We start from the raw sequence: 27,757 nt of genomic DNA on the forward strand, positions 1-27,757 counted from the left end.
GGTTGAAACTCTCTGAAGCTGTCTCCTCCCTCTGAGTCATGTTTTCAGACCACACTGGTTCAGCTGTGCAGCGTTTATCTGAATAATAAATCTTAAAATCAAGATCATAAAGTACATTCAATCATATTCTTTGATCCCCAAATCAACACACCAGCAAGAATTGCTTCACATTGTTAATATGGACTTAAAACTGTTTAGAAATGCAAAATAATGTAATTTAAACATGTGATGAAAAATATATTTCTGAATTTCAATAGTTAACCCAAATTAATCACAAATTTGGGTTAACTATTGAAATTCAGAGATATATTCTGGATTGATAAAGTCTATCGTTGGACAAACAAAACCTGAACACTGAAGGCCTTTCTTAGAGGGTAGCTCCTCCCAAGTGGTTGTATAAATTAATTGACCAAATAAACTGTTTCTATTTAAAAAATAATAATAATCTGAAACCTTACAAAGTTTGGAGTTGATGACTGGAAGATAATGTGTCCTTGAGCATTTTAATTCTTAGTTTGTTTTATATCATTGTTATTATTTTTGGGGATGATTTTGTCATGGATCCATGAGTTTTGTTCCGTGAAACAAGATGAGCAAGTATATTTATTTGATCTAAACATTTTTGTCAAAGAATTGTAGAAAAGCATGTAGAGGTTGGCGGAGCTGGTTTTTAATTTTAGTTCTATAAAAGAGTAAAACTGAGACTACATTTGAGTAATGGTCTCCCTTTATGACTATGGAATAATGATAAATGTTAAAACAATAACAGAAACGTGTGAAAAGTTGTCAAAATGTTGTTAAATTATCAATCTATGTTGGTTATAATCAGTTACACAGCAATCTGAAGTTGTCTACTAAAGGCAGCTAACATTAGCCACAATGGCCATTCCAGACCGAGCTTTGCTGTCACAGGAAAACCACGTGTGTGTGCTGGTTTAAGGAAAGGATGTTATACAGTTTAAAACTGAACTCTCTAATAGTAAGGGTAAGACCGTGTCATTTCCTCGGTTATTGGAAAAGTCATTATCCTGCTGTAAAGATCTCGTAAACGTCTGAATCAGCAAAACAGAAGTTATAACAAGTTGACCTGCTTTCTTCAGTTTAAACTTTTCTGTTAATTTTTGAGGAAGCAGCAGAGTCTGTTGACAGAAGAGGACTGGGGCTACATGAGGTCAAAAGTCAGAATTCTCTGTTTCAGTTTCAACGTGTCATCTCTCTGCATAGATTTGTTTCTCCAGCTGACAAGAGGGATTACAACACCCTGCTTTTCTGACTTCTTAGAGGAACCAACAGCAACTTGTATTTCCTGGAATAACTTATAAATAATAGATGCAACATTAAGGTCACTAAGCATGAACTAAACTTACTAACTGACCCTTTAATGAGCTTATTTTTAACAACAGACACTGTTCAGGAAATCATAGCTTCTCATACAGCTAACATCAATTTAAATACAAGGTGCTACCTCGTTGGCCATAATGGATGGATGGATGGATGGATGGATGGATGGATGGATGGATGGATGAATGTAGGTAGGTAGGCATGAAGGTAGGCATGAAGGTGGACGGACAGATAGATAGATAGATAGATAGATAGATTGATAGATAGATAGATAGATAGATAGATAGATAGATAGATAGATAGATAGATAGATAGATAGATAGATAGATAGATAGATATGATGGCTCCACATTATTAAAGTAAGCAAGCGCAGTAATATTTCAACTTTAATCTCCTATATTACCACATAAGTCTCTCATGACTTCATTCTCATAATATCATGACTTTATTCTGCTAATATTATGACTTTTACGCCATAAAATAACTACTTTACTCCTGAAATCTCAGATTGTTTCTCTCTAATGTGTCCTTAATATTCTGCTGTAGCTATCTGCAGATTAAACCTGAGAGTAAATTGTATCTAATACCCCCATACATAATGAGGCCAGAGACATTTTCAAATTATTGGTACATTATTCAGGAGTTTTGCCGCAGATTTTACTCCAAGTTAATTGTGATGGGTTCTTTTCTTCATTTGTTTTTATATGATTGTTGAAACTAGAGATTGCTGGATGAAAAAAGTCTGAACAAAATTCAAAGTTTAAGAATTTTGTAAATAAAGTCAGGACTCAAAGTATTTCCGTTTTATTTTTCTATCCTCATCAACATATTTAAAAACATGAAGCACAGTTATACCTGCAAATATTTGTATTGGGAAATAATAATAATAATAATAATAATACCTTCACCTATATAGCACATTTTAAAAACCAAGGTTTACAAAGTGCTTGACAGGGCACACATAAAACAAACACAAAGAGAAATCAACAGCAGAGAGGGATTACACAAAAATTAAGATCAGACATCAAGAAAACAAACACAAAAGACCCAGACAACAATTTAACCTGATGTCACAGGCAACACAAGAACCAGACAAGTTTTTAAAAGTAAACTGAAGACTTACCTTTGTAATCAGGCTTTTAACTTGGAGTAATTTCCTTTAAGCCCTGGACTATATGATTACTTCTATGACTTTTATAACCTTTGTTATTATTATTTATTTATTACTATTTATTCTATCTTACTCCTTTTTAATAAATTGATTTATTGTTTTATTCTGGTATTTATTTGATTTTATTTAATTGATTGATTTAATTTGAATTGATTTTTTTTAATTTGAATTTTTAAAGTATTTCATATCACTTTCCTCTATCTTGTTTTAGCCTTCTATCATTTGTATCTATTGCTGTTGTTTTCCATCTCTGTTCTTTTGTGAAGCTCTTTGTCCTGCATGCTTGAATGTGTGAAAGGTGCTTTATAAATTAAAATGAGTTGATTTGAGATATGTACTGAGACCAGAGGCACCAAGAAAGTAAGACAAGACTTTTACCCCTCTTTTACAGCCTGTAAAAGAGGGGTAAAGCAATAAGGTGAAATAAAGCAAAACAGAGATAAAATCATCAATCTAGATAAAGTCATAAATAAAGTGATGACTTGATTGATCCAACATTTAAAGAGATGGTCATGTAACAGTAGACTCCAGGTCTAGACTATTCACTTTCTGTGAGTACCTGTTGCCTCTGTGAGTGGAGGGAGGGGAAACACTTAGTTCATTAGTTCTCCTTTAAGCCCCCCCTCCCCTCCTGCAGCCCCTCCTCCTCCTCCTCATCCGCCAGCATGACGCTCCCTCCGCGCACACACATTCTTTCACTCAGCTCTCTCACCCCCTTTCTGCCCTGAAACTAACTTTTAACCACTTTTATAATCCGGCTGAAAATCTGTGAAATGTCCGCAGAGACGACGGGAGCACGGATCTGTGAGCAGAGCTTCTGACAGGTACGTGAACGCGTCTTTCCTCCTGGGTTTTCCCAGAGTTTTCAGGCTCGACTTCTGGAACAAGGGGACTTTTGTGCGCAGGTTTTGGATTATCAATACCATCGATAGTAATGGTGTGGCTGTGAAACTGCACTCTGATGTTAGGCGGATCGATAATGAAACTATAAGCACAGAAAGTTTAAGGAAAAGTAAGTTTGTAAAGAAACTAAAGGCTAAAGTTTGTAAATAAATGTATTTAAAGTTTATAACATGAAGCGGTGGAGGCTTTAGGACGCAGTGTCTTAAGGGTAAAACGTCAGGGTTTGATGTGGTTTAAATTAACCCCCTGCTGTTTTAACTCCTTCAGACTAACACAGAGTGACAGATATTATCACTCATAACACTCACTGCATTTAGGTCACTGGAAAGGTGGAAATAATGAGCCAGTTAGGCCTGAAATAAGCTGCTCAACTCCATATAAGTTGTCTAAACTTCATTACAGAGTGATAACAATATTTATTTTAGTCATCTTATTGTTATTTTCCTGATAATTCACTCACTGAAGAGAAGAAAAGTCGACTTTAAGCAGATTTCACAGCTAGTGAAAGTGTCCCCACAGAAACAGGAGATAATTGAATGACCCGTCTCATAATTTGGACATAAAGCAGAAGTATACTAGATTCTATTTGGGGTTTATTCTCAGTTCATCCTCAGTTATTCATTACCTGATGTTTGTTTCAATGAGCAAAATAACAGAGCTCCAAAGTTCATCTGATTGCCAATAATTAGTGCCTCAGTGGCAGAAACGCTGCTCAGCTGTGCAGGTTTTCTGCTTTTAACACCTCTGAGTTTTGGACTTGAGAGTGTGCAGGACCTTTAAAGACATCACCTCTGACTGTGAAGAGCTGGGACGGATGTGTCTCACTGCTTTTAGGTATTTTAACGATCAGCCTGAGTGCATTGATCAGTTGGATGATCATAGACACTTGACCGATGTATTCATATAGTATGGATATGAGTCCTCCTACATTATCCAAACTTTTTTTAAATTACGTTTTGTCCCAAAAAGATAAAGGTAAGATTCTGATCATTGAAATCAGACAAAACTCTTCAACAAAATCCATCAACACAAACGAAACTTGGACGAAGAACCTGACTCAAACTTCTGATACTGCACAGGTTTTGTTTCTCTGAGCGACCCTCACATTAAACTCTTACTTACAAATCACTGAGGTGAATACTCAGTCATAGTCTAAAGATTTCTTCATTTGTTTTGATTTTACAATTCGTTTACACTCTGAAGTGTAAGAACATATCTCTAAATATGTCCTCATGCATTAACAGTTCATTTTTAGTTACATAACTCACAGACAGGCAACAGATCCTCATCCTGGTGAACTTGTGTGCTGCATATGTTCAGCAGTGTAGCTTTACTATATAACATATCATATATCGAGAGCATTGCTGATATTGATTTAATATATTTGCACTGATTGGTATAATAATAATAATTTTAAAAAGTACATTAGACTGGTTTGATGAAGTGTTACTGTGGGGCTTGATGCTGCATTGCTGTGCTCCTTGGATGGCCCCTGAGTTCGGAAGTCATTCTTTTGACTTTGGTTTGTTCTCGTGCTTTTATTTGGAAATCAAATTGAAGTTAAAGCTAATAAATACTCATATGTTGCTTTAACTAATACATGGGACTTGTTATTAAGAGTTAAATACCATTAATAACTAATGTTCAATCAATCTTTCAATCTTTATTTGTATAGCACTAAATCACAACAAACACTGTCTTAAGACGCTTTTACAAACAGAACAGGTCTACACCGTGCTCTATGTTATATTATTAACAAAGACCCAACACTAAAACAGGGTAAGTCTCAGTCTTACCCCACCTCAATCCACCATAAGCATTGGACCTTGCGGTATTTAGCTCGTTACAGCAGCGAGGAATAACTTCCTTTGAACAGGCAGAAACCTCCTGCAGAACCAGACTCATGTTAGACACACATCTGCATCAACCGAGTTGGGTTTGGAAAGAGCGATAGAGGAGAATAAGAGACAGAGGGAGCGGTGATAGTGATGAGACAAGTAGAAGTAGCTGTTGCAGCATGAGTCCAGCACGTCCGTATCAGCTGGAGTCTGGAAAGTCCACAGCAGGAGGATGCCTACGGCGGCTCAGAGGAACCTACGAGACAAGGGAGCTCAAGGACTCCATAATGTTAATAAATGACTCCCTTAAAGTGTCCAGGTCACTCTGTGAGAACAACAACTAATGGTGATACTACATTACAAACTATACTTGAGCAAAAAGTTGATGAGCAACATGTGAATCAATTAAAAGTTTCTTCATTTTAATGAGACTTTACCATGTTGATGACGAATATGATGTTGAGTCAGCAAGTCTGGCAAGTTCTATGTTGTCCCGACTTGAGCAGGCGTTTATGAGCATTTTCCAACTCTGTAGTAATTTTCCAAATGTGTCGGACAGCACTTGAATGCAGCACAAGTACTTTTAAACCTGGACCACCTGGATTCAGGGACATAACTGCAGGAGTGGAGGGAACACAAAAGGCTGGAGGATAGACTGATATTGAAATATATGAGTTGTGAAATTATAGTATCACTACTTTACATATGTGGCCATATATTACCTTTTTATAACTCTACATTTTCTCCCCGAAAGACAACTTTGAGTGTCTGTTATTAAGATGCATTTCATTTGTCATATTCCTTGTGTGTCTGCATTCATATAAAGACAAAACAATCATCTCCTGGCTTCACCACCGCAACAGAAAAGAACTGCAAAACACACGATAAAGGCAACTCCTCTACAAACATGATAACCTTGTTAATTCTCAGCATGTTGGTCTCACTTCAGTTGTTTGTTTTTCAGCAAATTACAAGCAGGCAGACTGAACACCATCATGTAACCTGGTGTGATGCGCTTGTTTTTCAGTTGAGGCCTTTGTGAAATCTGGTTTCACATAAAATGTGATAAACAAGCGCATATTTCAGTATTTATTAGATAAAGATCACAGTTGTTATGCCTGCGTTTGCAACATGTCCCTCCTGAATCCAGAGGATATCACATTTAGCACCAATCAATCTGAAGGCAGCTGATAGTTAGGTGAGCTTCATTTGACTGCTGACTCAAAAATGAGTGACAACATGAACAATAAGCCCAGTCCTGCTGAGTGAGGAAACATAATGTATCAGACTTTCTTGGAGATGCTCATGTTGGGATAATGAGATCTATCGTGCAGCCTTACCTCAGTCTACTCCTCTGAATGATTGTATCTTCATCTTTGGCCTTTACTACTCTAACTTAAAACAACCTCAGCAACATTTCATGGACTAAACAGTGCAGATTTTGTTTGGCCTTCTTTAATAAAACATGAATAATAGGCACCAATGTATCAAAACAATATTGCCTCACAAAATGTATTGACACTTACAAGTGTTGATGTTTTCACCTCCCTTGTGTCACAGTGATGCTTGAGTACTTGAAGATGTCAGTAAGTGCCATGAGGTCACTTTCAAATCCCTGTACAGTCAGACACACCTCCTCCAAGACTCAGATATGATACAATAAATTGAAGGAAGTGTCTCACAGTGAGCAGGTCTTAAGATCCTAGCACAGTTACACCTCAGACTTGATGGTGGTCTTGATGGTTTAGTCTCAGCCACAGGTCGGTTATCATCTCAGGTAAATGTCCTCATGAGACCTGATGTCAGAGTTCTCTTCATTTTCTCATTTATCAAACACATCACTGAGTACATGCACACCCCGGACAGCTCGATGCTTCAGAACGGACTCTTGTCTAGACACTGTTAAATCATCACAGAGAGCTCTTTTTTTTTCCACGTGTCCTCTGCCAAGAGCTCCACTAAGGTCATGGAATTTACTCTCATGTTGGGAGCAGAGACTACAGCCTGTGAGGCTCAGCACTTTGGTTTAGAGGTGGTTTCACTAGACCAGAGTAATGTTGCTGCAGTAATGGTTCATTTATGACCTCCAGGCCTTGTCTGGACATCTGGGTGTGCGTCGCTAGACTCTGACACGAGCAGCTCAGGAATAAAGCAGAGGAGGTAAAGGTTAGATGACACAGAGGATATGTGGAGAATGAGGATTTAAAGGGCTAGTTATCATACAGTAAGTGTTTACAGCAATGCTGCCTACATCAGGGTACAGTAGTGTAAAGTTTCTCCCCGTGCAGCTCTCTCTGGGTCTGCATCGGTACGGAAAGCCAGCATCATCAGACGGCAGCTGTATCTAATTATTCAAGGAATGCAGAGCTTTTGTGCAGAAACCAGGCCTGCTCTCTAAAATCCTCCTCTTCCCCCTTTTCTCCCTCTCAGCTGAGCTCCTTCGGCTCTGCCTCAGTCCCCTCTCTGATGAGACGATGAGAACCCACACCCGCGGGGCCCCCACAGTGTTCTTCATAAGTCTGCTGTGGCCCCTGCTGGCCCCGGCAGCGGCGGAGGTGGACCCCAGTGGTGGAATCCCCTTCATGGGCGGCAACTACGATGGTCACCCCATGCTGTACTTCAGTCGGGGGGACGTGGAGGAGCTGCAGTATGCCGCCGCGGGGACTCATCGAGACATGGCGAAGAGGATCCGCAATGCAGGGGAAACCATGCTGGAGCACCCGGAGGAGTACCTGCCCCCCTGGAGCCCCGCCGAGTTCAGCGCCCGCTGGAACGAGGTGTATGGGAACAACCTGGGCGTGCTGTCCATGTTCTGCCTGCTGTACCCGCACAGGGCCGGGGCCCTCGACCTCGCCAAGGACTACATGGAGAGGATGGCGGCTCAGCCTAGTTGGTACATTTTCTGTATTTTATTATTTCATCTTTTTTTTCATGAGAGTCTTCTTCTCATGAGTCATTGTTGATCTTTTTCTCACTTACTTCAAACTCTAAATGACTAATACGTCTTAAAAGTTTTACAAGTCCTCCTGCAGATTGCTTCAGGCGGTAGTCCAGTCAAGTCAGCTTTATTTATACAGCACATTAAAAAAGAGAACAAGGTTGACCAAAATGTCAACACAGTGAAGAGGCACGACAAGAAAACAACTAAACCTGCTTTAATAAAAACAAGAGTCAAATCTGTCAGGATAATAAGAACCCCTTCTCAAAGAGAAGCCCCGAGAGGACAGACAGGTCTGCAGTAATGAACGAGCTTTGAGTCAGGTCAATCATCAATCAATCAAACTTTATTTATACAGCACCAAATCACAACAAATCTTATCTGAAGACTCTTTCCAAACAGAGCAGGTCTAGACCGTACTCTGTGTTAATTAACAAAGACCCAACATCAAGACAGGATAAGATCCAGTCCCATCTTACAGACAGGACTCAGTCTGATCTCATCTTAATCCACCATGAGCAGAGCACTTTGCAGCATTTAGTTACAGTGGCAAGGACAGACTTCCTTTAACAGGCAGAAACCTCCAGCAGAACCAGACTCATGTTAGACACACATCTGATCACAGGCTCACACTGTTACGATCCCGGAGGTAAGAGACTAACAGAAATGGTGGTCAAAGTGCTGATATGAGCTGATGACACGATTAATTGAACATTTTACCTCAACCATATTTTGCCCTCATACTTCATTGTCAGGGTTTGTCTCGTAAATATGCTTACCTATTGAAGCTGAGAGATTATTTCTAATGAAGCATCCATATCTGATCTTTCTGATTTATCAAGGAGGTGATTGATATCAGTTATTGTCAGGTGTACCTGCAATGTTTAAATTCAAAGTTAAGCAAACAGCTAGCTCCATCCATGTACTTTGCATCACTTCTCTGTCTGTTTTTCAAATGTGCCATCAGATTTGATGTATTTAACTTGTTGCTAATATTCCCTCCTCTTAAATCATCACTGTAACATGTCTCATAAACTGCATGTCTCTGATCTCTCTTAGAGACGTTGTTATACTCCACACGGCCCACACTTTCTTTACGTTTGAGCATGAGAACAGTCAGAGTTTGTCCATCTGGTGACATCTTCTAGAAACCCCTCTTCTCCGAATCAGTCAGTTGCACAAGCTGCAGCACTGATAAGATAAAGAAGTGATAAGTTATAGATAAGCAGTGGCTTCTGAGGTTGGTTCATGGCACGTTATTTGCAAATGAGCCAACAGAGCAAATATCAGCTGACACATCCTGTTTGTTCAAAAAGCAGCTTGATGGAGAGGCAGGAAACATGGGGGGAGAGGGGGATACTGCACCAAATCATGTCAGGACAAAGAGTCGATAATACGATGAGTGCAATGATGACTGTAACCTCTGCGCGCAGGCGGATCTACCAGCTGAGTTAATTAATGTCCCCAAACAAGCAGCCTTAGAAGTGACTATAAACAGCTCACATAACCAAAGTCAGTGTTTGTCACCTTTGATATATCTATCTTTTACAATTAAAACATCTGTTAGTCTCTACTGAAATACAAACAAAGTGTTAAAACAGCTGTAGAACAACAACTCCTGTGTTTCACTTTGATAATGCAGCGTGGCGTCTTTGAAGAGGGCGATGTAACATCCAGATGTCATCGCACTGTGTTCAGCTCATTCGTCACAGGGATGATGTTGCAGCCTCTACACCCTGCTGCATGTTCTGCTGCATCTGAATCCACAAGCTGCTGAGAATACTCCTGTGTCAGCGTCAGGAGATTTCAGTTTCGTCTTTCTTTTTTGTCTCTTTCTGTTTTCTCTGGAGAGCTCACAGATGGTACCTGATTTGAGTTTCCTCCCCCATGTGTGCTTCATCTTGGTTTTAAAGCTGATCCTCCCCCTCAGAGGCGTTCTGCTCGGCCTCGTCTCTGGAGTGTTCTCCTCTTTCTCTGTGGGCAGAGATGCATTGTGGTCAGATAGGTCTGTGGTCCAGGAAATATGTTTAGCAGCTGTTTGTTGAACATACCCCCCCTCAGATGAAAGGAAATGAAATGTTCAGATGTGAGCTGAAGCGCCCACTGCTGTGGGAGAAGCTCTGGGTTCAGGTGACCAGACAGAGATCAGCTTCACTCTGGTCTTTAAATACCGTGTGAAAGTTTCCAGAGAAAAGTCATTTGTTTGGAGGGAAATCTTTGGATTTAGACCGGTTGATGCCAAAATTTGTGTAGATTTAAATCAGATTTGTGCAGAAAATGAGATTTTAGCCGTAAATCATCTTGGCTTCACTTCAAACTGTGAAAAGAACAACGAGCAGGTCAGCTCCACTCTGTGTTTGGTCTCACTCTGTGTTTGGTCTCAGGCTTTTCAGAGTCAGCCATGTCTGACGCTCATGCAGGTCTCAGGCAACACTGCTCCTTATTTCCCTCACAATTCCATCAAGTTCAATGACAATTAGTTCTGCCTGCGAAGTGTGAAGTGGCTGAAGTGGATTACAGCCTTTCACTGCGCCTCAGCGCTCTGCAGCTTTTATTCCACAGTCTAAAGGATTTCAGGTCTCAGAGAAAGATGCTGAGAGAACGACTGAGCCCAGAGTTTTAACCTTAACTGCTCATTCTCAGACTTTTACAAAGTTTCCCATAATCACTGCTCACTGTGTGTCTTCTTTAAAGTGAAATCTCACATTTTACTCCAATATCCAGATGTCTCCTTACAGGATGAATTAGTATTAAAGGAATATAGATTCAGCTCTCCTTCTACTCTTTGACATTTTCACACCTTTAAACATAAATGAGTCAAATGTCTCAGCTTTGAACATTGTTGCTGTTATCACTCCCTCCTCTGGTTTAAGTGACTTTGTAGAGATCAGCAGCTTAGAGATGCTCTCACCAGGACAGGATGTTGCTCCACTTTTCTCTATCAGAGATGGTTGGGATCCAGTAGCTCCTCAGACTGCTCTCACATCTTTGCAAGCTTACTGTTATTATTTTCCCATTCTCAAGACCAGCCTAGGACCACACTAACATTTTACCACAGTGTGAACAGGCAGAGGGGGAATGAGACAGACTACTTTCTGTGGATTTATTTGAAATGGCGTGTGATCAGGTTCACCCTGGCGTCACTTTTGTTGATGGGAATTAATAACCGTGATTATGGTGTTCTGACCAATCAGAATCAAGTATTGAACACAGCCTGGTAGTAAGCGTGAAAGGCTATAATAAGATACGTTTTGAACACTTGGAGTAATTCACAGATGACACTAACGTTTTCACCACAGTGTCATCAGGCAGAGGGGGAGTGTGACGGACTACTTTCTGCGGATTGATTTGATACGATGTGTGTGATCAGGTTGACCCTGGATTTGCTTATTCAGGGCAAAACATGCCCCTGTTTTTGCAAATGAGCCTAATTGAAAGTAACACCTGCTTTACAAACACCAGCTAACAGCCAACATATCATCACGCCAAAACCTTGTATCTCCATTAGGGATGCACCGAAATGTAAATTCTTGGCTGAAACCGAAAACCGAAAATGAGGAAACCAAGGCCGAAAACCGAAACACAGAAATAAATTATTATGCTTATTATTAGTACCATTGCATTTATGGCTATGACTGTGTACTCACCTCACTAAAACCAAAGCACTGCAATAGCATAAATTAATATTACTGCGTCAAAGAATAAATCAATTACAAAATTGACACACATAGACACACACACATACATACCTATTTCTGTATTTATTTATTGATTGATTGATTGATTCCTTTATTAATTAGTTCATGTGTTTATTTATTTTTTCATTTGTTTGTGATTAATTAATAATTTTCCTTTTTATATTGTTGATTCTTTAGGTAATGATATTTTGCAGTATTACAAAATGTTAAGAGATCACACGTGAAAATATTTGAACTCACTGTGACCCCTATCAAACAAGTCTGCAATGCAACACTTTACTCATGTCTGAGCCTGAGACCACAGAGAGAGGATTTTATAATCCTCTTTCTGTTCAGAACTCAGGACTTTGTAGCTTCTTACTAGATCTGTATTATCTGAATTTCCTTCCCTCTCCTCCTCCCCTGTTAATATAATTTAGACATTTACAGGTGCTTTATTTTCTGTCAAGTTATTACAGCTGACAACATTCTGCTTCCTGTTATAGCCCTTTCAAAATAAAGTTTTTTGGACTAGAAGGTTTCTGCCCAACAATGACGATATTTACCTTCTTCTGAGAGCTGGTGGGAACTGCGCTGGATTTTTCCAGTAATTATGATGACATTTCTACATTTGGATGATCCACAATATATCAGCTATTTACTTTAAGTCTGTTCACATTACTTTGACATATCTACTATTATAATAATCAGGGGTTAAATCTGTCTGTAGCTGTCTGAGATGTTTTTTATCTGAATAAGCTGCCCTTTGCAAACTACCTTCAGGATGTAAACTGGACATGAAATGTGCACAGTTTTTTACTGCTGTTAGCAGCAACAGTCCAGTTCTTAGTGAATCCCCCCTCACACTGTGCCTGGCTAAACAACGCTATTTAAGTGGACATGCTTTAAATGGGCAAGGTTGCAGCCACTACATCCTGGTGTGTCTGCTGGAGCAATCTACTGGAGCAACTCTGAAAGATTCCTGTACCTGTTGGTCATTTAGACTCTGATATGTTTTTAAAATGACAAAAGTAAGAGAAGAAAGGTTAAAAAGAAACCTGAATCCAGCTTAGACTTTTCATCCAACTCTGGGACAGTCCCCTTCTTGCAGGTACACCCTCCCTCCTCCTCCCTCGTCCTCCATGTGGAGAGAGGGGTGGGGGCTCTAGCAGCTTAATCCTTCTCATTTCACTGCATGGCTGCTGCGTTGCCTCCGGCCACTGAGCGGGAGGAAGGGGATTTTCCAGCAGCTCATTTCTCGGGGGTTTAGACGAGCGTGGAATTAGTGCAATTTGCAGGAGATTTCTCACGTCGTGGGTATGTGTGCCACAGTGCAGAGAGGAGAAGCCACTGAGCATGTGTTTTCACATCTGAAGAACACTCTGTGAGTTTTTCTCCCTGGCCGCACTTTTATTATGGTCACTGAACCTCTGAGGGTTTGTGCAGAACGGCTCCAGGAACCAGTCAGCTGTGGTATTCATGACCTTCAATTATGTCTCCGACAACTCCAGGAACATGTTCCGATGGAGAGCTTATGCTTTGTGGCTAACTGCTGCAGACTCCATGTTTTTTTTCTTCTTTACATACAGACAGGAGTATTTAGCGTTAGTGTGCAGTCCAACAGCAACACTGCACTCATTTCACAGCAGCCTCCTGTGTTTCCATAGGGTGAAAGCTCAACGTAAAGAAGCCTTTAATGCAGCTGGTGTTCATTTACATGACCAGACAGGAAGCGGTTTTCAAATAAACCTCAGCTGCCACTTAACATGTGGAAACCATGTATTAACAGCATCAAATGGCGACATCAAATTGTTATTTCATGCTTTATTACCAACACTTGCTTTTATGTACTTCCCCTAAAACATAAATCATCAAAATGTTAGGAATTACTGAAAAGAGTCGATAGACGTTTATTCTGAGATCTGGATTGGATTACGTATAAACTGCTCTGCTGCCAACAAATTTGACGTTGTATTGTTGATACTCTAATGACTTTTTAAACTTAAGGTTGGCAGGTTTAATGTGTGTTAGGATTTTAAAAGTTTAACCTCTGTACAGCCTCCAGATTTGTGATACTGAGGTCTGAAGTCCAATATGAACGAGCAGGGAGAACCATTTACATTTCTAAACCCAGGCACGAGATAGTCGGGATGGATGCAGAGAGAACTGGACAGCTTGAGGCAGACAGGACAGCAGATGCACGGGTAAAATAATCTATATGACACACACTCACTCTGAAACTCAAGCCTCTCACAGGGCTCCCTCATGGCTACGCCTTTGTACTTACACACTGCACCCTGAAACAGCGTAATGTTGGTCTCCCGGTGTGTGATTACACATTGCATTTGGCGTTGCAGAAGCGTGAGAGGCACAGCTTGTAAACACACAGCGGGAGCGCCATGAACACACACACACACACACACACACTCAGACACTGTTCCGACTTCTGAGAGCAAAAAACTTCCTTTGACCATTGGACAGCTGGAGTCATTTTTCCGCAGTAATTAATGCATTAATGATTCTCCTCCTCCTCTCCTCATCCATGTTGTCTTTCTGGTCCTCTGAAAACCTCAGACCTGTTGACTCCAGGCCTGGCTCCGCTCATCATGACAGTTTGTTGTTGTAGTTAAGTGAAATACAATCTGGTGATAACACAGTGTTTTATTCTGAAGATTAACCGGATGTTTTCATTTCGTTTTGGTGACTTTTTCGATCTGCTCTGTTGAGATTTATGCATCGTGCTCCGGCATCCGGTAAAAATAGAAGTCTTGCGTATCTCAGCAGCACTCGATCAAAATACAAGTAATGTGGGGAGCCGTTGGACGTAAAGAAGCCTTTGATGCATCTGGTGTTCATTTACATGACCAGACAGAAAGTGGTTTTCAAACTGGCATCCGGCAAAAATAGAAGTCTTCGTATATGATCCTGAGGGCTCTGGCGTGCGGGATCCAGTGGAAGTTAAGCTGTTTAGCTGTTTAAGCGTTGGACCAATATACAGAGGCTCATCGCAGTAGTCACTGGTTCGACTCCTGGCCTTGACCATTTGCTGCATGTCTCCCCCCCTCTCTGCTCCTCATATTTCCTGTCTCTCTTCAGCTGTCCTATCAATAGAGACAAAAATGCACAGAAATAAAACTTGGAAAAAACAACTGCAAGTGTTGCAAAGAATGTTTTACCTCTGCAGACGACACGTAATGAGGCGTATGTATCCCGTCTTGAAATGACAGTATGTAGGCGCCTACACACTCACTCACTCACTCACTCACACACACACTGTCACACCCTCTTTCTCTCTCACACACATTTGTGCACAATACTAACTTTCAAGTTAGACGTACCTGAAACACTGGAGCCTGGTCCCTTCTTTAGCTTCACTGTTATCACCGTATATAATGCATTGTCTGTCATCATGCTGACATGAGTCTCTTCATGGAGATCTCACCCCCACTGTTAATTAGGTCAAGATAATCCTTTATTCATCCCTCAACGTGGACATATACTGTGTTACAGCAGCAAAGTGGATAGTGCAAACATTACAAAAAAGAGCATATAGAAATAGTGGTAGTTTCTTTCATTGACATGTAGCACTTTGAGATTTGTTTCCGAATTTAAATTGCGTCACAAATAAGATTTATTGTTATGATTTATTAGTACTTATTAAAATGTAAGGTCGGTTGTTTCCTGTATAACTCGTCAGTTGTAGTAGCTAAAAAGTCTGTTTTCAGCTTCATGACTTTCATACTAAGTTGTGATTTCAGAGATTTCAGTCAGTGATCTCTGTTGGATCATATTTGGCTTCTCTGACACACAGGTGGTGGGCATGAAGCCGTCATATAACAGGCTCAAATGTAGCACGCATAAAGTTGCTGCTTCCTCTTTAGTCGACTGCTCTTCTCTCGCTTGCATCTCACGTGACCAGATTAAATCGCAGCCTTTGTGGTTGGAAAAACTGTTTTTATCATATTCTGATATAATCACAAATGGGGCCAATCGTTCTTCTCAGATGCAGTCATGATTCTGACTACTCTGAAGGAACGAAGGCAGCAGAGAGTGAGCTGAGTGAGTCTGATCTGGGTGAGATATTTCTTTAGGATAACACAACCAACCTTTTTTGATCTAAAGAGGTGGGGAGTGTGTTTTCAGAGGCTGGGATGAAAAGCTTTCATCTATTTCATCACATACTGGGAGACAGTTTTGATCTATATAGAGAATCTGAAGTCTTTAGATTGGACAGTGTCGGTTGTCATTATTTTATTTTCAATCAATCAATCAATCTTTATTCGTATTGCGCCAAATCACAACAAACGTCATCTCAAGACGCTTTTACAAACAGAGCAAGTCTAGAGCGAACTCTTTTATATTATTAACAGAGACCCAACACCAAGACAGGATAAGACTCAGTCAGATCTCATCTTAATCCACCATGAGCATCGCACCTCACAGTATTTAGCAAGTTACAGTGTCAAGGACATACTTCCTTTTAACAGGCAGAAACCTCCAGCAGAACCAGACTCATGTTAGACACCCATCTGCTGAGACCGAGTTGAGAAGGGGGATAGAGGAGATGAAGAGAGAGAGAGAGATGATAGTGATGAGACGAGTAGTAGTTGTTGTAGCTGTTGCCACTGGAGTCCAGCACGTCCATCTCAGCTGGAGTCTGGAACGTCCACAGCAGGATTACGTCTACGTCTAGCGAGTCAGAGGAAACTACGAGACAAGAGAGCTCAGGGACTCAAGAAAGGTCTATGGTTAGTAACTTTCATGGGAGAGGGAGGGTTAAAGTGTTCCTTTTCTTTTTTCTTTAAAGTTGTATTTTTGGGGCTTTTACACATTTATTTATGGAGGAGAGGACAGTGGATAGATCAGGAGACCGGGAAGAGAGTGGGGGAATGACATGCAGGAAAGGGCCGCAGGCTGGGATGGAACCCGGCTCTCACTATATGGGTGTGCAACTTAACCATTCAGCTGAATCTGCACCCTTCTTTTCCTTTTCTGACAAAAACAAGAGTTGAATCTTGAAGTAGCAGGACACTTTAATATTATGAGCAAGGATTCCAAATCCGTCCACATCACGTCAGCGTTTTCATCAGGTGTGTGTTTTCCTGAACACTGCATGCTGAGCTGTTTCAGTAACAGGACTCAGAGCGACTAACCAAACACTGACTCGCTTAAAAAGATGCTGTGTGCAGCTGTTTCTTTCTGGGTACCCACACGCTGCTGATTTCTCCCTCCTGAGTGGAAACAGCTTGATTAAGACCTCCTCACTACTTCTAACAGTTTTTACCTCAGGAGCTCTCCTAAAGGACAACTCTTATTTTTACCAGGATCTAGTCTGAAGTTTAAAAGGCATCCTGATTCTAAGAGTTTCATAAAAACATCATCACAAGCAGCAGCTCTTTGTACGAGGAAGCTTCATGTTCGCAACCTGAGGTTTCAAAAGACCTGGATCCAGTAGATGGATCACAAAGTTTTGAATACTTATTTATACATCAATGTCAGTACACTTCCAGCTTTCAAGTCCTGCGAGAAACCTTTGACTCTGTTAGATTCATAAGTCTGTCTTTAAATCTCCATTTGATACATCCAGTATCAAAGTGCTGATGTTGAGATTTAATCACCACTTCTGAAGTTCATTTCCTTTTTAATTAAACTGAGCAGAATGATAATGAAACACCTTTCACTCTTTACGCCGTGAACACTGCGCTCCTAAAATTCACAGAATCAGCGTCTTCAGATCCAGCGCCTGTTAACCAGGAGAAGATTTGCACACACTACACTTTTAATGCTTCTTTACAGCTCTCTTTATTGGTGCAGCTGTAAATGTGGTGTAAAATGCTACTTAGCATCTTAATTTCTGCTTTCAAAGTGATGAGAAGTTTTACAGCCGTGTTAAACCTAATTAAAGGGTTTCCAGTGGAAAGGCTTCTCCTTTGTGTCGACTGTTTCGCCAGGGTCGAACTTGAACTGTGAAAATTTCACACCTGCTTACCCGTGAATGTTTCCTCCACCTGCTCCACATATGTCCATGCGTCACTTATATCCTTGTGTCTTTTCTGTGATGCAGGTTAGTCAAGGACGCTCCCTGGGATGAGGTTCCTCTGGCGCACTCTTTGGTGGGGTTCGCCACGGCCTACGACTTCCTGTACGAGTATTTGAATAAGGGCCAGCAGGAGCGCTTCCTCCAGGTGATCGGCAACGCGTCACGCCTCATGTACGAGAAGTCCTACGTACGAGGGTGGGGGTTCCAGTACCTGCACAACCACCAGCCCACAAACTGTGTGGCTCTGCTCACAGGAAGCCTGGTGTACATGACGCAAGGTGACAGAAGTTCATGTCTGAGTTCTGTTCTTTCTTTTCATGTGGGTCATGAAGGTGATGTGATTGTGAACACTTTATCTCTCCAAACTGTTTAGAAATTAGGTTAAGATATGAATCTTCTGTAGAGGGTCCATGCTGGTGTTATTTGTTATCCTCAGACCCTCTAACCTGATCCTCTTAGATGAGGAAAAATACCTGAATGTGTGCAAGACATCCAACAGACAGTGTAAGAAATTTACTGAGTGTATTCGAACCGCTGGAAATAAAACCCTCTGCACTTTGCACCAAAAGACAACCTCTGGTGTCAAAAGGTGAGATCAGTGCAGAAGGGCTAAAAAATGGAGTGTCCCCTTGAGACCCCATTTGAAAAGAGCAGAAAAAACATGTCTATTAATGGTTAAAGAAATGGTTTTGCCAAAATTAGGGATGTTTACAACTAAACATGTATAGAGTAAGTGATTATTTAGCATGTGCTTGAACATTCCTATTGTGGGGATTTTATATCCGGTAGAGATAAACAGCATGTGGTCATATTCAGCTGTCAGGATGCTGTCATTTAAAGCATGTTTGAATGTGAACTAACTGGCTGAAGGCTTTGCACTCAGCAGAGACGCTCAGTCCGATGCTGCAGCCTTGCAACACTTCTCCAGAATGGCTGAGTTTTTTTTGAGTAAGCAATGCACAACACCCACTGTACACGACTCTGACACGGAGGTTTAGTACATTTTGCAGGACGTTACCCCACCTTTGTATACTGAGCCCTTCAGACTGGTGGAAAGTCAGTGCAGAGAGTTCCCAAACGTGTCTGTGCATACCAGCAACATCAGTGTTTTCCGTCAGTGTTGCTCCTGACTGACACCAGACCACGTTGACATGTGTTTTTCACTCCATAAGAACAAGTAGACAGAAAACTGGACACTGTGAGTCTGAACCATTTTTCTGATCAGTTCTCTTGCTGCAGCAAATCCAGGTTTACGTTGTAGTGTGAGCCTTGCTTTGTATGACTGTATGCTCTGCATGTTGATATTCAGATATTCACTCTATATACTCTGTGGCTATGCAACACTGTGAGTCATATTCATCATGTTTCTGTGGAAAATATATGACTCAGGGAAAAAAAAAATCACAAAGAATAGTTACACTGTTTATCTCTCTCAATAATTCATCTCTTTAGTCCTACAAACTGTTCAGGGATGATTTTTATAACTCACCTGTCTTGATGATATTAAGGCTAAGAGGTATGTATAAGGGGGGGGGGGCTTGTTTGACTAACAGGCGAGCGTGTTATAGGCCGTGGCATCAATTCCAACTCTGCTGGTTTCTAGGATTTGACTGTGACGGAAACATGCACAAGAATGAATGAAGTCAAAGGTCCCAGTTTCTCCTGAATGCTACATGTAGCACAGCCTGGTTCATAGCTATATATTTTAAGCCTTACAAAAAAACACAGATTCAGTATATGTACAATCAAGCCTCACTCTGCCCCTCTCATATGTTTTTTCAGCTGTTCTCAGGAGGATGTTCTGTCTTCATTCAGAGAAACAGAGATGTCCTTTAGGGTACTCTGTGTCTCTCTCATCAATGATTTGGGTGCAACCTCTCTTGTTTAATGTCAGCCCTCCATCGAGGACCTCAATAAGCCAGTTCACTAGTCCTCAACCTTGAGAACGTTAGCACACATCAGTTAGCTGAAGAGATGAAGGTGTCGCGAAATAGCCAGGTGCATGGAGGATCAGAGTGACTAGAAATGTTGCTCAAGGGCTCATCTGAAGACAACATGACGCTCATATTTTTCATACTTTCAAGATTCAAATGTTAATATTTGCTGCAGTGATTGGCAGTCATTATGTGGTTAATCTCTGAACCTGTCAGCAATGTCTCACGACGACATGGCCTCTGGGAGTGACGACTCCTGTTGTATCCAGCCCCAAAGAACTACTGGTTGAGACTTCTTTCCCTTGTTTCAGCTTTGTTTGTAGTCGTACTATCAACTTGAGAAGTGAGATGGAGTTGATGTTGAGAAATGAGGATTTGTATCTGCTCTGTAACGCAGATATCTGCTTACAGAGAAGGATTGAAGCTACATCGTTGCTTGATAAACACCCCTGATATCCAGGATTGTGTTGTGTTCCTCTTTCTGTCTCTTCATGGTCGATTTTTCATGCACAAAATCAAAACTTGGTGAAATGCTGGAGGACATATAAACTGGGACTACAAACAGAAACCAGAACACTTCTTGTACCCAGATTTGTTGCATTTTTACGCAGCGTCTGTGGACAGAGATGAGTCTGTGAACTGCTACGTGATTGGTTAGCAGAGAAACATAACCACAGGCAGTTATTCCAGGTTTCTGTTGTTTGGTTGTGGTTCACATGATTCAGATTTCTGTCTCGTAAGGACAAACTTTATTTGATCGGCTGGATTACGTTTCCTTATGAGAGACTCTGACTGTAATCCCAGCCTGAAGTTATCCTCCTCTTAATCCTCTGTGACTGCCCTCCAGATGAAGTTCTGTGTCTTCCTCTTGTCTGTCCAGTCTTCCTCTTTAAGACCTAATTATTCCCTGCTCAGTGTTTCTTTGTGCTTTAATATCCTGCTCCAATAATTCAGTGTAGGCCATGTGAAGGTGAATGCCTGTGGTGCAGCTTGCTTCGCTTACAGGGATTTGGTTCCTGGCAGAAACTGTTCAGTCCTGATGGGAACTAAAGACGGCAGGCTCACTGCGGTCTCAGTGGTTTTATTTGAGGGTTTTGATTTTTTTTCTGTAGAGAGGCAACAACAGACTCCGAGCTCTGCAAACAGTTAGAGCCTGACCTCTTTTTTTGCTTGGTTTCATGTCGTGTCGAGCAGAGGAAAAAGTGAGCGTGCTCCAGCTCTGCCTGCCCGTCACCTGGGGAGGAGAAGTGAGCGTTACAGCAGACCTCCTGCCGGGTGGGAGACTCACTTATAGAGCAGGGTGAACATGCAGCTTCTTAACTCCTAAAGCTCTGCGGGAGATGTGGTTTGCAAGCATTTACATAGGTTTCAATCAGGACCACTCTCATCAAAAGAATGTTTCATTTGCATTAGGGATGCACCGAATTGAAAATTCTTGTCCGAAACTGTAAACCGAAAATGAGAAAACCAAGATCGAAAACCAAAACACTGAAACTAATTTGCATGTCATAAGTTATATTTGGCAATATGGCAGATATGCTTGACTTAAAATGATTTTAAAGCCGTGGCAGAGATCGACCGATGTTTTGGTTTAAACAGCGACCCTGTTAACTGCCTACTTTCAGCCAGATGCAGCCCTCAAAAACGTCTTTAGATGATCATGAAATATCTGATGAGGATATTTTGAAATCTTAATCAAAAATTAAACAAGTATGCATTCCTCAGGACTCCTCCAGTGTTTCAACAGCTGTGTAAACTCACAAACACTGACACGTTCAGCTGAAGGTCTCCAGTTTACAGGGTCACATTTAAAACCGTAACACCTGGAGAGACACATCCGCGGTGGGCTTTAGAGAAGGCTACTGTTACAAACTAATAGCTTGTAACATCTAAATTTAAGAAAGAGAAATCAAGTGAGTCACAGATGTATGTGATGTTATTGTGGACGGTGGGCGGAATAAAAACACTGCGGTTAATCTACCAATCAGACACGTTCAGTATTGCAGGCCCTGCCCCCTGAAAGACCTGGGACCTTTGAAAAGTACTACCCCCCTAGCAGGGGCTTTTCAGGGGGGAGATTATCTACCCCTGAACTAAATTTAGACCCTGGCTCCTCCGATCGAAACGCACGTAGCTCAGGGGTAAAGTTCCTGTGGTTGAAAAACGCCTTATGACACTGGTAAAATCCGACACAGCAGAAAGGAGGAGTCGGGGTGGAGAGGTGAACGTGGGTTGCAAAGTGGGGGTTTTTTTGTGTTGTAATTTCTTCGTTTTCTTTTCAATTAAGATTGCATTGAACAGCCTCATGTAGAATGATCTGTTTGAGGGGGTGCAAGACATGATGTATTTGCATTAAATCCTTATGCAAAGACTGAATTGTATCTGCTTCATGTGTAGCTGTACTCAGGTGATACCTTTGACACCGTGCAGAGGATGTACTGAATTCCTTTAGCGTATAAAAATCCTTTGTTTCCTGTGCAAAGGGACATTATGTCCAAATAAGACTCTGTCAGGACAGCTGTGAACAAATGGAAAGTTTCCAACGAGCCCTCCAGAAACGTTCTTTACTGTTAATCTGACACAAGCTGTAATCCTTCAGCTGACATTTTATTCTCGCTTCACTTTGTAGTCTCAAATAACTTCATCTTGCAGGAACAGCTCATGTGTCACTCAGTGAAATCAGAAATATGCATGCTGTTAGTTTCTTAGAAAGCTCTGACAGGCGGTGGTTTTGATAAGCAGCTTAGAGAGGAAAACATTCCTGCTGCATGTGTTTGCTTGTTTCTGCCTTGAAGCTGAACGTTTGATTGAACACAGTTCACCCGGTTCATCTCTACCGCTGCTCTTATTGTCTTATCTTTGTTATTGTCACCCACCTGCACGTCTGCCAGAGTGACGCATGTGTGACTGTGAATGTCACTTAATGCTGTTGACGCAGGCAGACATCCTGTTGTTCTGTTAATACTGCTGCGTTCATTCAAGCAGATATTTTAGATTTAGTCTTCAGACAAAATTACTTTTCAGTATGAGTCATATTTGAATCTTTCTTCCCGTCAGGTTTCGTCCAGTTTCAGTCAATAAGCAGTCCTCACAGGTTTCCTCTCTTTAAACTAATTTGACGGGCTGATCTGAAACTGATTTCAAGTGTTAAACTCTTCAACATTTCACTCTCTGGACACTCTTACTCTGTAATCTGGAGTATTTACCTTAGTTGGATAATCTAGCCTAGACTCTCCCACAATGCAATGCTGCTGTGCTGACCCTGCTGATCTAGTGAGGCAATGAAAGGTCATCACACACAGGTTACAGTGGGGATTTAGAGGAATAATCCTTACTCCAAGTGAAGAAACTAAACACTCTTTCTTTGGACGCTGTGGCTATTTCTATCATCTTAGACGTATTATGAACATGTGTGTGTGTGTTCATAATGTAAAAAGCTGTGTTGCACTTTTATGACGGTCCCCAGGACAGACTTACAGTTCCCTGCACTCTGAGCTGCATCGCCATCTTTGTTGATTTGGAGTAAATCAAACTGTGGAAGGTCCTTTTAAAATGCTCTCTTACATATCCCAAAACAAGGATAAATCAAGGTGTTCACTCAGACCTATTGAAGTTAACAGCAGCAACTTTTTGCAAATTTTAAATATTAAACTGATGTCAGTCAGAAGCTTGTTGTGTCTCTGTAGCTGACACACATGGGGGGGGGGGGGATCATAAATGAAAAAGAGAAAGAAGTGAGAGGCAGTGAGAATTTGAATCATACCTGTTGCAGATAGATGACCAAAAGTAACTCTTCACTCTTCAGCTAACTCAGCCTGTCACAGCAGTGTGTTACATGTTTTTTGAAAGATCAGACACACAGGGGAGGAAATATCATGGGTTATGAATGTCTGATGGTCCACCTTTCACATGTCAGTCCCATCTCATGTCTGTAGCCCTCAAAGATTTAGGCAACCAGCAGCGACTACTTGTTCTTAAATGTTTGATAACGTTTGAACCACTAATCCTATCAACAAGTTTTAAAAACTCAGTTAAAGCGTACATTTTCGGCTTTCCATTGATACCACATTAGTTTCATTCGGCATATTCAAAGAGTCTGGTGCCCCCAAAAATGGTCTAGGTCTTTAAGGGTTAACAAAACTTGTGTTCATCAAAATTTTTATTATAAGTGAAGTATTTTTAGCCATTGTCTCGTCTTTGTTATGGTAAGAAAAAGTAATCCCCAAATATTTATCAGCATTTTTTTGTTGTGTATGAAATCATCACTGCAGTAGAGTCCCTTTGTTCTGTATTTCTTTTTTTATATATTAAAAAAGGACTATAGCCTCTGTGTATGGGTCCCCCTGCGCCCCTATTCTGTATTTCTGAATAACAGGTCAATCTGGTACTTTTATGCTTGGACTCAATGTTTGTACATTAAAGGGCCTCTCTCATGTGTGCTGCAGAGTCCTGGGGGAAGCTTAAGTCCTGCTGTATTCACACATTCATTCATTCATTACATATGTGACATTTTCTCTAAATTGTCTAAGTCAGCTGAATGTTTTAACGCAAACAGCATCATTTTTCACTCCAACTTTGTCCAGACTTGTCCTTCCAGCCTCCCAGTTTGAATGCTCAAGGTCAGAGTGAGCCAATGAGCATCCTTTGTACACCATGTCCTGAGACCAGCGCTGTTTTCTAATGCAGTAGGGTATTATTATATCATGATGTGTTTTGTCATTTTTAATTGTCTCTTTTGTCTAAAGAAGAGATCAATAAATGAGCGTGGTGTTCAGTAAACTGTTTTGATCTGAAGGAGCAAACTTTTTGGAAACTGTCGTATGACTCAAAGGCGATCAGAAGAAGTTTTAAATGAGGTTATATGAGGGACTGAGAGCTGCTGTGTCTCTGCACGCTGAGCTCTGCTGATGCTCTGCTAGAGTAAACATGGTCTCTGTGTGTTTTGAGTGTCCCCGTTTGACAGTAAATACCTGCTCTGTGTGGGCTGGCAGTCCTGCTGAGGACGGCTCTGCTGGCTGCTCTCTGATGGCGGGGAGGTGTTGAACCAGGATTCTTCAATGAGTTGTGGCCGGAGTGTTTCTGCGGTCGCTCGCGCTCATAGAAAACTCAGTGTGTGTGTGAGAGAGGGAGTATACACGCTGTGGTGTGCTGGAGTGGTGTCATGATTTCCAAAGTGTGTGTGTGGAAGGTTTCTTCAGGTCACAGACTGAGACTATGTTGTTTGCTGTAACTCTGTTTTCAGGTTTTTTCCATTTTTACTCCAGAACATGAGGCTCAGGTCACCTCATGAGGCAGAGTCTCTTATTCCAAGTCCTGGTGTGAACTCATCCATTTAGATATGCTGATAAAAATGTTGTCTTTAACATATCTGGAAGCAAACATGTTGCACTTTACATCAGTTTAAAATTTAGGTTTTTAAATGTCAAGATTAAGACATTAAAAGATAAAAGATTTAGACTCTCTCTTCATCCAGTAACATATCCAATATATATATACAGAGACCCTGTAAGACACACCAGGAGGAAACCAAGTGGATGCGGTAAGGAACTGCAAGACCTCTGTATCCAATAAGAAGTCACAGTTTCACAGATCGCTACCTTTTGGTTAAGCGCCTGACACTACCTTGAGGTACAGACAGCCCTGCCAGAGGCTAAGTTGACCCTAGTTGGCGCAACATTTTAGCTTAAAGTAAACACCTGATCCACCTCTGCCTCTGAGTGTTACTGTCCGCCAAATGTCACAGAGCTGATACCAAATGCCCTAAATACCCTTGATGGGCCATGTAGAGGTGTCTTAAAGGAATATCAACGTCACCTGCATCCTTGTACATATGGAATAAGTAACTGTGTGAAGACAGAGCCTCGACATGATGGGCATTTTTGACTCAAAAAGACATTTTAGGATGTCATCTGGGGCTTTTGGAGCTAGATATGTAAGAAATAGCGTTACATTTTAGGAAAATGTTATAAAAGGAATAGCAGTGCTGTGAGGTCAGCTGTTTAAGGAGCTGTGATTCAGTCCTTCACACTCTTAAAAACTGTGATTTTTATACATTCCATGTTTGGTTCTTTATCAGCCAAAAGTTTCCCTAAATTCAGATTTAAAAAACTGCAATAAAGGAACTGGTAACAAGAAATGCAAGAGCTGATGCAATCACCCCAACACACGACAGCTCTCACTTCACTTTTCTGACTCACACGCTGCACATTTATCATCATGTTACAGTAATAACATTATGTGAATGTGCTTTTATGAGTGTTACACTGGGACTGAGACTCTGTGTGTAACGTAAGTGCCCTCTGATGGGAGACTGGAGGGCGCACCCCATGTTGTGTTGATATGTAATTAGCTTTAATTCAATACGTTACGTTACGTTCGTTGTTTTTGTCGGAAAAGCTGTTTATCTATGTGTTATGTTTGATATGAAGAACTTTTAATGATGATAGATTTGCTGAAGGGTCAGCTCAGTGCGTTATGCTTTTCTAGCTAGCCACAACATTCATCTCTGTGGTGCTGCAACTCTATCCCACAGTGAGCTACACCTTTGCTCTCTGTGCTCATCATTGTCTTTAGCTGCAGAGATGGCTGAGGGGATGCTAATAGTGAATATGTATGCCTGAATCAACGTCATTATTTTCATTTTAATACATCTAATGATAAATGATAACAATTGGTGGCTAGTGGAATCATGGGTGCAGCTGGATTTGGTTCATAACTTGTGTGCACTATATAAACATTATCACCTGATGGGACGTCAGGGGTTTTTCACACTACTCAGAGCCTGATGGGAAATAAATCTCACCAGGAATCTAGCTGTACTCTTCTGTTACTGCATGACTGTAGATCTCAGACTGTATTTAACCTGTGAAACCATCTCCTCTTCCTCCAGGTTACCTACAGGAGGCCTACCTGTGGACCAAGCAGGTGCTGTCCATCATGGAGAAGTCCATGATCCTCCTGCAGGACGTGACAGACGGTTCCCTGTATGAAGGAGTGGCGTACGGGACCTACACCACTCGCTCTCTGTTCCAGTACATGCACCTGGTGCAGCGTCACTTTTCCATCGGCCACTTCGACCACCCCTGGCTCCTCAAGCACTTCGCCTTCATGTACAGGACCATCCTGCCCGGTACGTGTGCAGAGAAACTCTTTCATTTGACATTTACGCGACACACTTTTGCTGCAGTGGCTTTAATTCTGAACAGATCAAATATATGTGTGTGTATTGAGCTGTGATTGGCTCACTCCTCCAATAAGTATCTTTGAATAAAGATGGACGGAGCAGGCGGCTTTATGACCAGTCAGTCAGTCAGTAGAGGGAGCTGTCAATGTTTTGGCTTCACTTTTAGAGAGCTGCCATGTTGTCCATCTTTTCATACAGTCTATGGTTGGTGTTCACTTCCTCCAGAAACCACTCTATATTAAATTAGACGTTGAAAGAACCTGAGGCTGCCATGAGAGCCCTTCAGCTGATATGGGGTATGCATGCGTGCAATTATTCCCTTCCTGGCAGCTGATCTCAGACCTGCAGGGATCTGTGGAGTCCTGGGAGTCTCGTCTGCAGGTCAGGGGGAGGGCAGCAGGAGAGGAGGGGCCTCTCAGGTCAGACTCGGACATTTCACAGCCCCCTGCCAACAGGTTCTGTATTGTGGCAGAGCAGCAGAGCAGCACTCAGAAAGCACCTCTAATTACAGCAGCCAAAAGAGCCTCAGATCAGGAGACCCAAACACCCTTCACACGTGAACTCCTGACATTTTACAGATCATTTCAGGGCCGGATATTTTCAGAAACTTGTCTTTCACACGTACACCTCACAGTGGAGATTATCTCTGTTGGATGCACTCTCAAAGCTCGCAATACATTGGTTTAGGTGTGGTGGGCGGCTCGGTAGTGCATGCAGGAGAAGGAACTTGTC

General features: G+C 41.4%; 1 protein-coding gene across 2 annotated transcripts in view; it reads left to right on the forward strand.

Moving 5' to 3' along the window:
* Positions 1–3,161: 3,161 nt before the first annotated feature.
* The window catches only part of dse (dermatan sulfate epimerase), a 32,521-nt gene continuing 7,925 nt past the window's right edge, over positions 3,162–27,757 (forward strand). The window contains exons 1-4 of one of the 2 annotated variants that reach the window (XM_034700241.1): positions 3,162–3,336; positions 7,684–8,146; positions 17,933–18,186; positions 26,732–26,971. In XM_034700241.1, coding sequence (XP_034556132.1) covers positions 7,728–8,146; positions 17,933–18,186; positions 26,732–26,971 — 913 coding nt within the window. In that variant the 5' untranslated portion in view covers positions 3,162–3,336; positions 7,684–7,727. Of the gene's footprint in view, positions 3,337–7,683; positions 8,147–17,932; positions 18,187–26,731; positions 26,972–27,757 lie in introns of those variants that run through there. The other variant, XM_034700242.1, reaches the window with a different exon arrangement.

This window comes from Notolabrus celidotus, chromosome 13 (assembly GCF_009762535.1).
Source record: "Notolabrus celidotus isolate fNotCel1 chromosome 13, fNotCel1.pri, whole genome shotgun sequence".
Taxonomy (NCBI): domain Eukaryota; kingdom Metazoa; phylum Chordata; class Actinopteri; order Labriformes; family Labridae; genus Notolabrus; species Notolabrus celidotus.